The sequence below is a fragment of the Gymnoscopelus microlampas genome (assembly GCF_963454915.1).
Source record: "Gymnoscopelus microlampas genome assembly, chromosome: 9".
Taxonomy (NCBI): Eukaryota; Metazoa; Chordata; class Actinopteri; order Myctophiformes; family Myctophidae; genus Gymnoscopelus; species Gymnoscopelus microlampas.
In genome coordinates this window covers 54629648-54645541 of record NC_139946.1, presented here as the reverse complement: position 1 = coordinate 54645541, position 15894 = coordinate 54629648, and the positions used below count along the sequence as shown (strand labels likewise).

At 39.6% G+C, this 15894-nt stretch overlaps 2 protein-coding genes across 2 annotated transcripts; one reads left to right on the top strand and one right to left on the bottom strand.

Annotated features, from left to right (window-relative positions):
* Positions 1–1567: 1567 nt before the first annotated feature.
* On the top strand, positions 1568–6783 carry LOC311052463 (uncharacterized protein; the record flags this gene model as incomplete). Its single annotated transcript, XM_084067423.1, has 7 exons — positions 1568–1702; positions 3147–3203; positions 3331–3609; positions 4316–4570; positions 5111–5161; positions 5994–6044; positions 6773–6783. The coding sequence occupies exons 1-7, from the start codon at positions 1672–1674 to the stop codon at positions 6781–6783; spliced, it is 735 nt and encodes a 244-aa protein (XP_083923549.1). The 5' UTR covers positions 1568–1671.
* A 5388-nt stretch (positions 6784–12171) lies between these two features.
* LOC311052462 (V-set domain-containing T-cell activation inhibitor 1-like) lies at positions 12172–15833 on the bottom strand (the record flags this gene model as incomplete). The annotated part of the gene is made up of 3 exons (XM_084067422.1): positions 12172–12263; positions 14251–14586; positions 15749–15833. 3 exons carry the CDS (start codon positions 15831–15833, stop codon positions 12172–12174), a joined length of 513 nt encoding a protein of 170 aa, XP_083923548.1.
* Positions 15834–15894: the final 61 nt, after the last annotated feature.

The following is a 15894-nucleotide window of genomic DNA, read 5'->3' as shown; positions in this document are numbered from 1 at the left end:
AATCTCACTGTTTACTCTCATCTCCTGTCTCATTCACAGGTCTCATCATCTGGTCTGTGTTCTCCAGGACAGCAGCAGTAGGACCTGACTCCTGATCCATCCATCCTCTCCTCCTCAAGACAGATGGAGGAGTTTCTAGATGAACCCCTCCTGTCTGAGGAGATGAACCACACCTCCAGCGTCTCCAAGAGGAGGTTTGTGGAGGTGTGTGTGTCCATTTAGGAAGGGACATTGAGGGGAAAATGTGAAAGTTGAATTCATAACAGGCTAAATACAAATAGTCTATAATATAAATATTGTATTTTATGTGTATCTGAGGTGAAGGAGAACCTTCTAGATTTCTCAGAGCTCAGCAGGAGGTACTGGAGCCCTGGTGACAAATTGACAATATAATATATACAGTATGCAGTGGTGTAAAGTAACTAAGTACGTGTACTTAGTTAATTTACACCACTTAGGTACAAATAACTAAATTGTTAGGTATTTGTACTTTACTTGAGTATTTCCAATACTTTTACTTCTAATCCACTACATCTCAGAGGCAAATATTGTACTTTTTCTCCACTACAATTCTTTTAAAACTTTAGTTACTAGTTACTTTGTACATTTAGATTATTATTACAAAACATGCATTAACCACTTCAGCCCTACATACATTTCTGATGTGACACATTGTGAGCTTATAGATCTGCTATTTTCAAATGATTTTTACACATTTGAAAACTTGAAATGGAAAACTCTGCATAATGAGTACTTTTAGTTTTGGTACTTTAAGTACATTTTGATACCAATACTTTTGTACTTTTACTCAAGTACATTTTTAATTGCTGCTTTTAACAGTGATCATTTCCCGCCTTTCTCTTCTGGATGATTTACCTATGAATGGAAGTTTAATTGAACTGTTTACTGTAACTGTACATATTTTTATTTTCTACTGGTTTATTTGCATAGTATTTTATATAGCACTATGGCTTGTTTCCATTGGGGTCCTTTAAATAAACGGGTAGAATAAAAATATATCTAATATTATTAAATATAGGTGTTTTAAAAGGCGATCATAAAGGGGGGAAATAATAACTGTTAAAAGCAGCAACATTAAAAATGCGATCTAAGGCAGTTCGGATAGAGTGTGGTCTGGTAGGACACCTAATGGTTGATGAGGGGTACTGCAATAGCAGGCATAGGCTGTAACATGAAAGTTAATCTTCTTTTACATACAGTAGTGTATTGTAGTGTACAGTGTCATGACTTTTTATGACATATAGTGACAGTTGTGTTTATGGCAGAATAGCACAGTGATTGTTGATGACACACTACAATATAATATATATCTAGCATAGTATAATATTGCATACTTTTGATGACAGTATATTATGGCAAAATTGAAAAAGCTGATAATTTGATAATACATCAGTAAAATCAGGCAAAAATAAGAATTAAATAACATAACCCTAACCCCAAAAATGTTCAGGTGATTTTTTCAGCCTTTTCAACGCTTTGCGTTTTTCTGGTGTCATTACAGCGTATGTCTTCCTGTAGGGTCCTCATACACGAGGATATGTCAGGGAACTCATCAGTGGACCACCTCCAGTGTAGCTCCTCCCAGTAGGAGGAGTCATCAGTCAGTCAGTGTGTCATCACAGTCAGTCAGTCAGTGAGCAGCAAGACAGCATGGAGAGAACATCTCTCTGCCTTCTAGTCTGTGAGTACAAATATACTTTATTATTACAGACATAGTTTATTATATTGTACTATTATTAGTATACTCACTTTCATGTTATGTGTGTGTTCATTTCCTTGTACCTTTATGAGGATTCATTGTATTTATACGTATAAGAGGAGGAAGTTGATGAAGTTGCTTGTATGTAAAATGATTCTTTTTCTTCCTTGTTTTACACTTTACTTAAAGGTTGTGTTTGTAATGCACTTAAGGCTTCATAACACTTGTTATACATGTATATTATGCATAGCATCTTATAACAAAGACACTTTATAACTGACTACGTTATGGTAGTTATTATGTGCTGTTCCACTGAGCTATAATGCATTAGGCAGCACTTATAATTATAAACATTTATATAAAAAGTGCCTTATGAGCACATTATAATGCATTATAAATGCACTTATAATGTATTATAAACCAAACCTTGATATACAATCTTACAGTTTTTTGTTTTAGTTTTTTTTTGTGGGGGGGGGGGATTATTATAAGAAAACACCCAGTATAGATTTTAAATGCAACATGTGCTTTATTTCTCTCCACATCAATATTAACATTAAGACTAATTTTAACTTTAACGTTAACATCTTTAGACTCTCTATGGTCTACAGTGGTGCCAAAGCCTTCCATGTATGTGCAGCTTGGTGTGCAGCTCATAACCTACAGTAAGCGTAACGTACGGCATAAGACCAGTGGTGGAAAAAGTACTAAAATGTTTTACTTAAGTAAAAGGATCAATTCTGCAATATAGAAGTTACAAGTAAAAGTCTGGATTTAAAACATTTACTTAAAAAAAAGTACAAAATGATTTGGCATCAAAATATACTTGAAGTACCAAAAGTAAATGTACTGAAATGTTTGAAAATAGCAGATCTACAAGCTCAAAAAGTGTCGCATCGCGACGTGTTGTGAGCTTGTAGATCTGCTATTTTCAATTAGCCTATGTAGAAAATAGGACTGAAGGGTTTAATGTATTTTTATAATATAATAATTTGTATCTGCAAATGAACTAGTAGCTAAAGTTTTCAAATAATTGTAGTGGAGTAAAAGTACAATATTTGCCTCTGAGATGTAGTGGAGTAGAAGTAAAAGTATTGGAAATTGGAAATACTCAAGTAAAGTACAAATACCTCAAAATTGTACTTTTTTAAAAATACTTTATTGCAGGTTCGTACATTACATTACATGTTATTGATTTCATTTGTCTTACAAGTTCTTTACTTGTTTAATTCATCCTGCATCATTTTTTATTTTTAATTACATATACCAACAAAAATGTATACACAAAATGGAAAATAAAAAATTGTACTTAAGTACAGTACTTAAGTAAATGTACTTAGGTGCCCAGATGTCCTGGTGCCCAGTCATCCCAAAAATGTATTCATTTAGCAGACGTCTCTGTCTCTCTGTCTCTCTGTCTCTCTAGTGGTTTCCATGGTGATTGTCTCAGCAGAAGTTCCAAAAGGTGGTGATGTTAAGAGAGGTAAGTCTGTCTGTCCATCAGATGATCAAATAATACACAAACATTACAGAACTGTAACAACAAATACAGTCTTGATTTGAACATCCAGAACATTAAATCATGTTTCTTCTCCATCTCTGCTCCACAGTCTCTCTCACGTTCAGTCCTGACAGAGCTCAGTTCTTTAAACGTGAGTCTGTCATTCTGAGCTGTGAGGACAGACTGTCTGACTCTACTGTCTGGACAGTGAAGAGAACAGACATCAGAAACAGAACCTCACAGTGTGGTGATGCTGATGGTGGTAACTGGGGGAAGATGATCAACACGGGATGTCGTGTCAAGACCATGCAACCTTCACTAGACACAGGTGTTTACTGGTGTGAGTCTCCAGAGGGAAAGAGTGACTCTGTTCAACTCACTGTAACTGGTACGTTCATCAATTTAGTGTTCTGTTAAAGGACCACTTCACCCATTTTCAACCTTGTAATCCTCACTAATGCTCATTTTAAGATGACATTTTTTCTGTCTACTCACTCTGTGTCTCAGAGGATAGCTGTGGACAGTTCAGAAACCTGCCTACCAGTGACATCATCTTGGGGAATCCAAGCTAGTAGAAACTATAGCCTTTATATTTCTGGAAAGTTAGGATTTTGAAATAGAAGACATTGTTCTTGTATCAACAAAAAACTAGTCCATACCCGGGGATGTGCACACCAAAACTAAATGCGTGTGTGTGTGTGCGTGTGTGTGCGTGTGTGTGTGTGCGTGCGTGTGCGTGCGTGCGTGCGTGCGTGCGTGCGCACTGCAGCCATAAAGCTAGGTCCACCCACCGCATCGGCTACAGATCCTATAGCCAGTGGGGACATAACCATGACAACAGAGCCCATAGCCCGTGGTCGTGCATGCACAGTAATGTTGAAACTTCACTGATTACAGTATGACACAGTTGACAAAAACGCTTACATTTGGGGAAAGTGAAAAATGGCCTTCACCAGTGTCCTGAACATAAGGTTGAAAATGGGTGATTTGCTCCTTTAAAGAGTCTTTCCTGATAAAACCTCATCATGTTGAGATGATACAGTTCAGACTGATGTAATAAATGTTTTATTCTGATGTTATTTATCATTGTTCAGATGGAGATGTGATCCTGGGGATGCCTGTACTTCCTGTGATGGAAGGAAGTGATGTCACTCTGCACTGCCTGTCCAGAGACCAGGCAACTGATGAACCATCCTCTGAGCGTCCAGCTGGTTTCTATAAAGATGGATCCCTCCTCAGCACTGAGTCAGGACAGATGACCATCCACACTGTTAAGTCTGATGAAGGATTGTACAAGTGTCTCATCTCTGGCCTTAGAGAGTCACCAGAGAGCAGGATGGATGTGAGAGGTACAAACACACACTTTATATGAGGACTGATAGATTGTGCTGATTGGTCAGCTGCTATATAAACCCTAGGGCTGATATGACAGCTGACCAGTCAATGCAGACTAAAGTCATATCTTCCCTAGGGGTTCTATGGCAGTTGACCAGTGCAGCTAAAATTATAAGATGAGCTAAATTAGAAACTACAGCCTTTCCCAACCTGGAACGTTAGCATGCTGTAATAGAAGACATTTTTCTTGCATCAATTGAAACTTAAAACAAATGGGGAGGGGGTTTAAAATGACCATCTATATCAGGAATATAAGACTGATATGACTGACCTTGGTAGGATAATTAATGATGACAATCTCTCTGTCTCACTCTCACTCTTACTCTCTCTCTCTCTCTCTCTCTCCCCGGCCTCCAAAGACAACGACCAACGAGCCCCTCGCTCATCCTCTCCCCCTCCCCCTCCCTCTCCCTCTCCCCCTCCCCCTCCCTCTCCCCCTCTCCCTCCCTCTCTCTCTCTCCCTCCATATGTCTATCCTGTGATGTTGTCTGGAGTCTCCATGGTTCTGCTGATCCTGGGTCTGTGTCTGTGGAAGAAACGCGCAGGTAGGTTTTTTCCAAGGTTTTGAAGAAAATGTACTTTTACGGCACAAATGACCGTAGCATATGTGGGGAGTTACGTCATGATCCAATTGTTTGACCTACGGTTCAATAGTGATAGAATGAAGGGCCCTGTTATAGCGCCACCATGAGGCCGATTTGAAAACGTCGGGCCTTCCTTGGCCTACTGGAAGTGTGCATGATGTCATTAGTAGGCATGTTTCTGAACGGTGCCAGAGATTAGCTGTTCACAGACAGACAGACACTGACTGACGGACGGACGGACGGACAGACAGGGGAGAAAACATAGTCTCTGTCCTTTGGCCGTCCGGCCTGGTGAAGATAATAATTTGGCATAGCAATTATGAAGGATTAAAGATGTACACAATTATAACTAACTGTATGTGTCCTTTTTTATTTTATTTATTTACAGATCTCTGTTGTGCCAGGTACGTTCAGTAAAGATCTATATTCATCAACATGACAGCAGTAGTATAGATTACATCTGGTTAATACTTAATTTATGTTAATTATACTGTATATATTTTAATAACAGACGTGTTCAGTCTCAGGGAACCAATCAGGGATCCATTGCAGTCCAGATGACCAATCAAAGTGGGTCTCCTGATGATGTGTACGATACACTGCAGCACGGTCAGTCTATCAACCAATCATGTTGGTTTATTAAACTAGTTTTTCTAATGAGAACTAGTTCATCAGTTTAAATGTATTGTTTATCCTACTTACTAATTAGCAGACTAATTCATATAATTGTAACTATGTTTGAAATAAAACAATAACAATTTGTTGAATGTAATGTTTGTTTATTTACCTTTAGGCTACACAAGAGACTATGAAGAACTCCCTCAATCTCATGACTTTGAAAATGGTAAGTACATAATATTTAGGGGTGTCACGATTCACTTACCTCACGATTCGATTCAAAATCGATTCCTAGGGTGCCGATTCGATTAAAATTGCGATTCTGCGATTAATTGATATTCAATTCGATTCTGAGATTTATTGCGATTTTCTACCCCAAATCACTTTGCTTTAATTATACTAGAACATTTTAAAACAATTCTGAACAATATAAACCATGAAAAGTTGAATCATACACTTCAATGCAGCCAGATCATGTCAGTCAGTCTTTCTGACATTGATTTCAGACAAAGTGCCAGTGAAAAAGGTACTACCTTATAATAAAAAAATGATAAAAAAAAAAAAAGAACATTTTGAAACTATTTTAAAATCGCGTTATTAAGAATCGCGATTTATTCATGAATCGATTTTTTTTTACAGGCCTAATAATATTATTAATATTTTGCAGTCAAGTGGTTGTTGAGTAAATGTCCAGTAAGCAGAGATTATCTGTGTGATTTATTAAGATGGAATGAGAATGTAACTCAGTGACAAAACTCAACAAACTGAGAGATGAAAACACCCGACCAGCCCCCACCAGGAGGACGTAGAGCCTTCATCCTACTCCTCCCGCCCAACACTCCCCACTGACAGGTGGCCCCCCAGCCCGTAGGAGTACCTGTAATGACCGGTATCACCCTCCTCCTCCCCGCCCGGCTTCCCTCCCCCGAACACGGGACAATTGTGTTCGTGTAGACACTCAATAAAGAATGTGTGTATGTATATGTATATACAGTATGTATATATATCCTTATTCTGAACCCAGGCAGTAAGGATGTAATCATCAAGGCAAAGGGTTCAAAGTTTTTTTTAATTCACATCCGCCAATGTATGCAAATATGTTTGTTTTTGTTTTATTGCAAAAATGCTTTGAAATGTTTTTAAGATGTGTGTTATTTCTCTGCCCCGCCCCCAGACCCATGGAGGGAAGATGGTCACATGACGTGTGTGTGTGTGTGTGTGTGTGTGTGTGTGTGTGTGTGTGTGTGTGTGTGTGTGTGTGTGTGTGTGTGTGTGTGCGCAGATGCATTGATGTGTCATATCCCTGTCAGTGTTTTTGTTGTATTATACATCTGGAATAGATAAATAATGAACATTTAATAATCATAGTTCAGTTGTTTCATGCACACTATGCACTCTCTAACATCAAACAGTGAACACATAGTGAGTGTTCACACAGAGGACTGAAGCAGGCGGAAGTTAGTTGTTCTTCACACCTTAAAACCACAACTCATCTTTACAATGGTCTCTTCCTTCTATGTCATTGTTACCATAGCAACCTTAAGTCCTGTGGTTAACGGACATGTTTCGATATCACTATACATACGCTGCGTGCGTGTGTGTGTGTGTGTGTGCGCTTCTCTTCACTCAATGCCCCCCTGGTCTGTGAATGTAATGATTTTCTTATTGTTGATGTATATTATTGTCTTAGGACCCCAGGAAGAATGGTGATCCTTTTTAATAAACAAACAAAGATAATTGTACAATACCTGATTCTGATTGGTCACTCAAGACAAACAGGGATGGTTAGTGTTTAAATTATGAACAATTAACAGTGTTACTCCCCCCCCCCCCCACACACACTTTTTTGGGGGGTGGGGGGGTGGGGTGGTCATGTGTTCAAGTGTTGGGCATCAACATAACATAAAAATAAAACCAAGCCTTAATGTCTGACTGCACCTAATCAATCAATCAAATTCCTCCAGGGTGCCTCTGCCTCTAGGAATCAGAACAGAGAGATCTCTGACTATGTCTATAGAACTATTTTATTAACTTATCAGTAAGGACATTATGCATGTACTGTATGTCTCAATAAAGTCTATGATTATAACCTTTAATAGTCAATGAGGGTTTTATAAGATCTTTTATGGTTTCATGTATACTATGCAGGGAGGGTTTAATATCTGAAAACCACAGTGTGTTTTCCCCTGATGCAGGATGCCGCTATACTATACCAGAGAGCACCGGTGTTGTGGTTACAGAGACATTTCCATTCCACTACACACACACACACACACACACACACACACACACACACACACACACACACACACACACTGTAGCTGAGTACATTATGACTGACCAGTGTGATTCTGCACAGTAGAAGTAGGCTGGATCCCAGGCTAGAGTCTTTCCTGATAAAACCTCATCATGTTGGGATGATACAGTTCAGACTGATACAGAAGTAGATGTCCTGCAGAACTCTGGTCTGGAAACCAAAAAAATTAATCATGCACGTGCATGCATGCACATGCATGCATGCGCATGCACATGCACGTGCATGTGCATGTGTGTGCATGTGCATGCATGCATGTGTGTGCATGTGCATGCATGCATGCTTTAGGTGTGTTGTAGAGTGACTCTACCCAGTGTCGGTTTAGACTCCACAGGGGCCCTAAGCAGGGGAAAGGGGGCTCATCGATTCACATCGCGTTCACATCAGCGCACGTTATCTGTGATCGGCGGGTAGGCGGGGCCCTACGCAACCTGCGTAGTGTGCGTATAGGGTGGACCGGCTCTGACTCTACCTCTCTTCTTCTGTGAGGATCAGCCTGCTTCACTCTCACATCAGAATACGTCACATCTGCACTCTGTCTGTCTGTCCTACCACCTGACACACACACACACACACACACACACGCGCACACGCGCACACGCGCACACACGCTTTACATAGTATATTGCAGTACTGGTTTGAAACTGGATAAATATTATATCCATTATTTCTCTTTTCCTCTCAATCCATTGTTCCTCCTCATTCTGAACCCAATATCTTTCTCCTTGCCTTATTCACCATCTTTTCTCTGGGTACCCCAGGGCTCTATACTAGGTCTGCTCCCGTTTCCCCACGACACCAAATCTCTTCACCTATTATGACATGCCCAGAATACGGATGCTAGGTTTCATGTATAAACCAGAGACCTGGTGGTTACAAAGCCAGCTGCTAGCTTAGGCTTTAAGGCAGCACACAGATCTGTTTTCATCACAACATTCTTTGTCTGATATGACAAAGTCATCTATGCCTGCTGTCATATAGGTCTAACTTGACAACTGGACAGACAGACAGAAATGTAGTTTGGGCAGAAGGTTGCAGATGGCAGCATTTTATCATTAAAAAAAACATTCTATTATAATCCTCATCATTGGTGTTAGCATTAGATGTATTGTCTGGCTACTCTGCCCACCTCTGGTTGTAAATGTTATTTATTGACTAATCATCTGCAATTAATTGAAATGCACATCAAAACGTAATAAATTGGGGTCCAATTTCCAATTTGACAGTGAAATCCATTAATGTATCCATTTGTACAAATGTAACCAAATAGTTAAATTAACTCTATTGTAATGATACTGTCTGTGTAAGTGTGTATTTATGACTCCATAATTCACCATAATTCACTGTCATGTGGTCATCGTCTATATAACCAGGCCATTATAACATGCACACAGTGCCCCCCACTGGCCATGGAAGCAAATGCATTTAGTCATAGCTGTATTGTATTTGGTTGTGATCACTAGGCTTGTTTTATTTATACATTTTCTTGGCAAATGTATTTTTTTTTATGTTACTTACATTAGTGCAAAACTCAACATGTGTGTCAACCCACTTCCATGACCAAGGGTACTTGGTATATTTATTGGCCTAAATGTCTCACATTCAAAACCAGAAATAGGAAAACAATGCCAGTAGAGAGAATTTTCCACCTGGAATGTTCAGTTGCCAGCTGATTTGGCCTATTTTGTGCCAGGGACCTCTGTGCCAGGGACCCCTGTGCCAGGGACCTCTGCAGAATGCTGTCTGACTGTATCGTAATACCTGTGCATCTGCTCCAGGAAAGCTGTGACATTATCCTCTGTACTTGTTATCGCAGATCGGCCGATGATTAAACTGTTAAATTCCTACATTTGATTTACATTTGATTACATTTATTTCCCACATGTGTTGTGTTTGGGGTTTAATGCCCTCCCCCTCTTCTGTGTTGGCTAGTGAGGCACGTCCTAGCGAGACCTGACAGAATGGGTTTCATTGCGCGCATACTGGTTGCACGCATACTGGTTCCTGTTAAGGGGTCTATAGAATAGAAACAGGGCTAGAGGGTCAAGGGGAGCTGGAGGTCCGGTCGCACCCCGGCTCAGGACTCCAGGGGTCCTCCAGCCGTCACATCACGACCACACAGACCTTAACGCAATGATGGCGGCCTCTGTCTGCACGAATCACATACTCGTTACACTCTCGCTACTTGATTTTTTGAAGCGAGGTCAGTTCTGTATACAGGCAGACTATTCATGGCTTTCCTGAACCTGCATAATAGCCTCTTAAATTCTGTAGCGCTGCCCACCCGTCGTCGGATGCCTCTCACATCACCAGCGATACATTTTTATCATCCAGGAACTGGATCAGCTCTGAATACGGTTCCGCATGTTTCGCTGTGTCTTCCTGCAGCGCTTCTTCTGCTCCTTCTTCTTCTCCTCCAGTATCAGGCTCTGTTAAAATTGTCTCTTTCAACCCTTGTAAACGAAGGTGGCCCAAAAACGTAGTCTCTCATAGTTTGTAATTATTTTCATCCCCGTCAAACAAAAGGCTCGTCCAGCGGCTACTTGGCTTTGCTGCTCTCCTCATGGTGCTACGACACAGCGTGCTTTACAACACGCGTCTAGTCTAGTGTTGTTGGGTTACTCTGGGCCCATAACCTGTTAGCAGAGGTCAAACTACAACGTCTCTGCATGAGAACTCAGATACAACACAATAACACTGAACTGCAGGGGAATAAATAAATAAATATGACACGAGACAGAGCTTACTTCATACAGTTTCTCAAGGCAGTGAGGCTTTTTATTGAACACACACACACACACACACACACACGCACACACACACACACACACACACACACACACACACACACACACAGAGCAGTTCCATAATACACGCCCATCACAGGTGGCATCGTTCAATCAGTGAAAAATCTAATCATATATCATAAGGAAATAAATCAACATTAAGTTTGCCTCTTAATAAAGCAAATAATTACAATATGAGAGCATCATACAGTCAGTCACAATGTCACAAATAGCCCTACAATATTAACCTGAGTGACAGTAATGAATTTAACAAAAATAATGTGTTAACTTATATATTACTAGAGGTTTGGGCCTTTACCATCATTAAGTAGTTTAGTTTAGTTTATTGCACATTTAAAAATGACATATGATAAAAAACTAAACAAAATGGAAAAAAAAATGTATATGAAAAGAAAAGAAAATCAAAACATGATGTGCCGGAGAGGCCAAAACATACACGCGCACGCACACACACACACACACACACACACACACACACACACACACACACACACACACACACACACACACACACACACACACACACACAGCAGAGTGGTTAAGATGTGCTACTTAAGTTGGATAATAATAGCAGCAGTGTTAGTCTTTTGAAAGAGCTAAAGCTAGCACATTCTCTAATATGAGGCGGCAAGCAGTTCCAAAAGTGGGGTCCTCTAAATTTTATGGAGAATTGGGCATAAAATAAGTACAATAAGAACCCTACAAAAAAAGAGCAATACGTATAAGAAACAATGTGGGTTATCAGGAACATACAAACTCATTATTTTTACAGTAAGAATTGCACAAATTTGCTGACATAGTGGATTGCCAAACAGTGCAAACAATGTTCAAAGCTAATAATAAGTTACTACCAGGTAACATACATACATTGTTTGCAGATCAGGAGGGGGTTTTAACCCATTTAAACCGAGAAAGCATCTGTGTCATTTTATATTTTAACCACTTTAAGCATTATTTCACACTTTGGCTATTCAAAAATAGCAGATATAAGCTTGAGCTTATATATAGGGGGCGGCCATAGCTGAATGGTTAGTGAGCCCGCCTAGGGAGCCAGAGACACTGATTGCCCCAGGTTCGATTCCAGGCCAGGTCAGCATATGTGTCGATGAAATGAAATTTGTCCCTGAGCAAGACTCTGTGATGAAAGATTGCTTGCTTGATTGATTGATTGAAAATAACAGTGAGAGAAATGAAACATGAAACAATCTGTACCATCTGAGAATGCTTTGTCTCTAACAAACCAGGACACGGATGACGATGATGCTGATGATGAAGATGATGCTAGTATGACCCTGCCCGGGACCAGGTCCAACTGAAGAAGACGCTGGAGAGACTAGAATGAAAGATGAACTATTGTTACAACTCAATAATCAATAGCTTTTATAGATCAGTGATTTACCACTCGACATGATACACAAGTACATACTGTAGTACGTACATTCCTGAATACAAATAAATGCTTTCAAACTTTTCACCTGTGTAGAAAATATTTTAGTTACACCATTTTGAGGAGAAAATCTACCAAATAACGTGTATTGATCAACGATAGCCACATCTTTGCAGGTGTCAATAACGTCTATCTTTTCTAATAATCTTTTGTGCTGTTTGAAAACTTGGTCACCATTGATTTTAGGCATAGGCTACATTTGTATGGATCTTTTTGAAGATTTACCAAAATATCCAATTCAGTGGATCTGTGTAAACATGTGAAAAATAATATATATTATACATATAATAATAATAATAATACTACATCCAATTTATATAGCACTTTTCTCGGTAGCCTACTCAAAGTCGCTTAACAAAAACAGAACAAACACAACATCAGAAACACAAAACACAACTAAGACAATAACTAGTTAAAATGCTAAAAACTTGACGGTGAGGCCTTTAAGGAGGTCCATTCAAGCAAGCCGCAAGGGGAGCCTGCAGTACCACCACGGCCCAAGAAACCATCACGCCAGAAGGAAATGTTTGGATCGGGGAGTCTGGTGCAACGCTCAGGTCCTGGACCTGGTGAGACGAAGGAGGAGCTGCCCAGGAGGCCATCCACAGAGCTTAGTCCCTCCACGTGCCAGAGCCTCTCCTTTCCCCCAGTCCTGGCAGAGTAGTTCCGGAGAAGCGGATTGAGTGGCCCTGTCTTACTCTTAGAGGACTGACCGTGGGTAGCTACTGGGACGTAATTCGGGGCTTGATCAACCCCGGCTGGGTCACCTGGTGTAGGTTGTAGGTTGTAGGTTGTGACCTACAACCGGGTGTAGGTTGTAGAGACCTCAAGCGAGTTACTGCAACCTACAACCGGTTGTCACCGGGTGTAGGTTGACAACCGGTTGGTGAGACCCGAAACACCCTATGACCCCAGGCTACAACACTGATGATACGTCCCAGGTGCATCCATTTGATGTTTTCTTATCATATTATCATATTATATAAATAATACATTATATTTATATATTATTAGTATAACCCTCAGTAGCAACCCTCGTTGCTGTCAAGTGGAAACATTGTATGTCCAAAACTCTTACTTTTCAGGAAAGGGAAAAATAACTTGTGTTCCAATTGATCTAATCTAGTTATTATTTAGTCACAAGCTCTATATTTTCATTGGTTCCATATTTATAAAAAACACAGACACACTTAACCACTTTAACTTTCACAATCCAAAATAGCAAAAATAGCATATCTACAAGTACAACGCATCGCATCACAATGCGTTATGTTAAGACTGAGGTTGTAGATTCGCTATTTTTGATACTTTTGTGGAACACAGAAGTATGTAGTTCATACATCCTATATTAAAATTGCATTATACTTAAAGTACCAAAAGTAAAAGTACTAAAATGTTTGAAAATAGCAGATCTACAAGCTCACAACGCGTCGCGATTCGACACATTGTGAGCTTGTAGATCTGCTATTTTCAAATAGCCTATGTATGAAATAGGGCTGAAGTGGTTAATGTATGTTTTATAATATAATAATTTATATCTGCAAAGTAACTAGTAACTAAGTGTTCAAAATATTGTAATTGAGTAAAAGAACAATATTTGGATCCGAGATGTAGTGGAGTAGAAGTAAAAGTATTGGAAGTTGGAAATCCTCCAGTAAAGTAAAAATACCTCAACATTGTATAATGTGCGTAGTTACTTTACACCACTGATAAACATTAACTAGAAATAACCACCAGGCATCGCAGGCAATGTAGGATAATTTAAGGTGAGGGCACAGACTGATCCATGAGAACTATTCCAACTATATACAAATACAACAACAAAAAAAATCACAATTATAATCTCTCAGAACAGTTGTCTTACCAACAGTGAGATGAACAGTGGATTTCTTGTAGATTTCAGGGAGTTCGCAGATGTAGATTCCTTCATCAGATGTTTTCACTCTGGTCAGTTTGAGGGACACGTTGCCTTTCTTCACTTCATCCTGGAAGAGGGAAGTTCTTCCCTCGTAGGAAGGATCCTTATCGCCAGCAAGTTCCGCCCCGTTCCTCTGGTAATGTACATGATAACCTGGTAGGTCTGGCCTGGACCACTCTATGGTCAGGTCAGCCAGGTCGATGGTGGGATCAGTGATGGGACCAACGTCACATGGTAGAACAGCATCATCTCCAACTGATGATATCACTACCAGACTATGTCCTGATAAGAAAAGAAAAGGCATGCCCAAGTTGAGCACTCATAGCCGGGTAGAGGCAGTGAGGTGATGTGCTGCTGTGGTTGTTGTGCTTCCAAAAGCTCCATGCAGTTGAGCCCTGCTCCCCATTACAGATCACACTGGCATTGGGATTGCCTGAAACCTGCACGGTTCTCCTCTCAGTGTTATGTTAGGCCTCCCTGTCCTGTTTCACTTGGAAAAGCGTCATGATACAGAAGTTAGTACCCCGGAAAAGCCGGTTTACAGCTCGAATGGGCCACACGTATTGTATTTTTCAGTCAAGTCATGCCAAGAAAATCTTTATTGATCCCTAGAGGGACATGCAAGTGTCACAGCAGCAACAGCAATAACTAAGCATGTTAAATGGTCTCTTTATAAATGCACAGATACCCTGTATACACTTATACTGTATGTTGGTTTGTTTACTGTTGAGTGAGAAAACAATGTTGCACATTAAGCTATCATCTGGGGACCCCCCAAAAGTAAACGTTACAACAAAAGTAGACGTTACATATTTTAAACACAAGGGGGCGATATTAGTCAATGTTAGTAGTGTACATGTAATGTTAGCAGCAGATTTGCCCACATAGGTGTAGAAATTTCTCTGCCTTTCTTTATCTTTCTTTATCTCTATCTTTATTTATGTTTGAATTTATATTTAAAATATATATTTTAAATATAAACGGCCAATTAATATATAATTGGCCGTGTTCAAAGCCGTTCAGTTTTCTGCACCAAACTCATTGTTTAACAATGTCAGGTTTTATTGTGAATTTTGATGAACAAAAACAGTTTGATAACATTTAGGTGACTACTGTACTTTGGTTCTTGCAGTGAATTTCTTTAAATTAGAATATGTCAGATTTTCATGTTGCCGTATTTGAGTTTAATAGTTTAATACAGTTTAATAAAAGCAATAAGCTACACGAGGCCACATGAGGTTAGTGATTTTAGAATGGTTAACCATGCTGCTGTTATAAAATCATTGTAAACTGTGTCAGTGTTACACCAGAGATTCATTTATTTCACATTATTTGAATTTCCATCATTTAAAATGACCTGATCTCCTGTCTTTCAATGTAAATGTAATGTAAGGGCAATTTATTTTCATGTCATAAACTGTAGGTTAGTTGCAGTGTAATTTACCTCCAGTGATGCAGAGCAACAGAAATAACATCTGAAGGAGACTTGATGAATGTCTCTGATCGTAGATCACATGTAAGATCACCATGTTCACAACTAGAAAAAGACAGACAGACAGACAGACAGACAGACAGACAGACAGACAGACA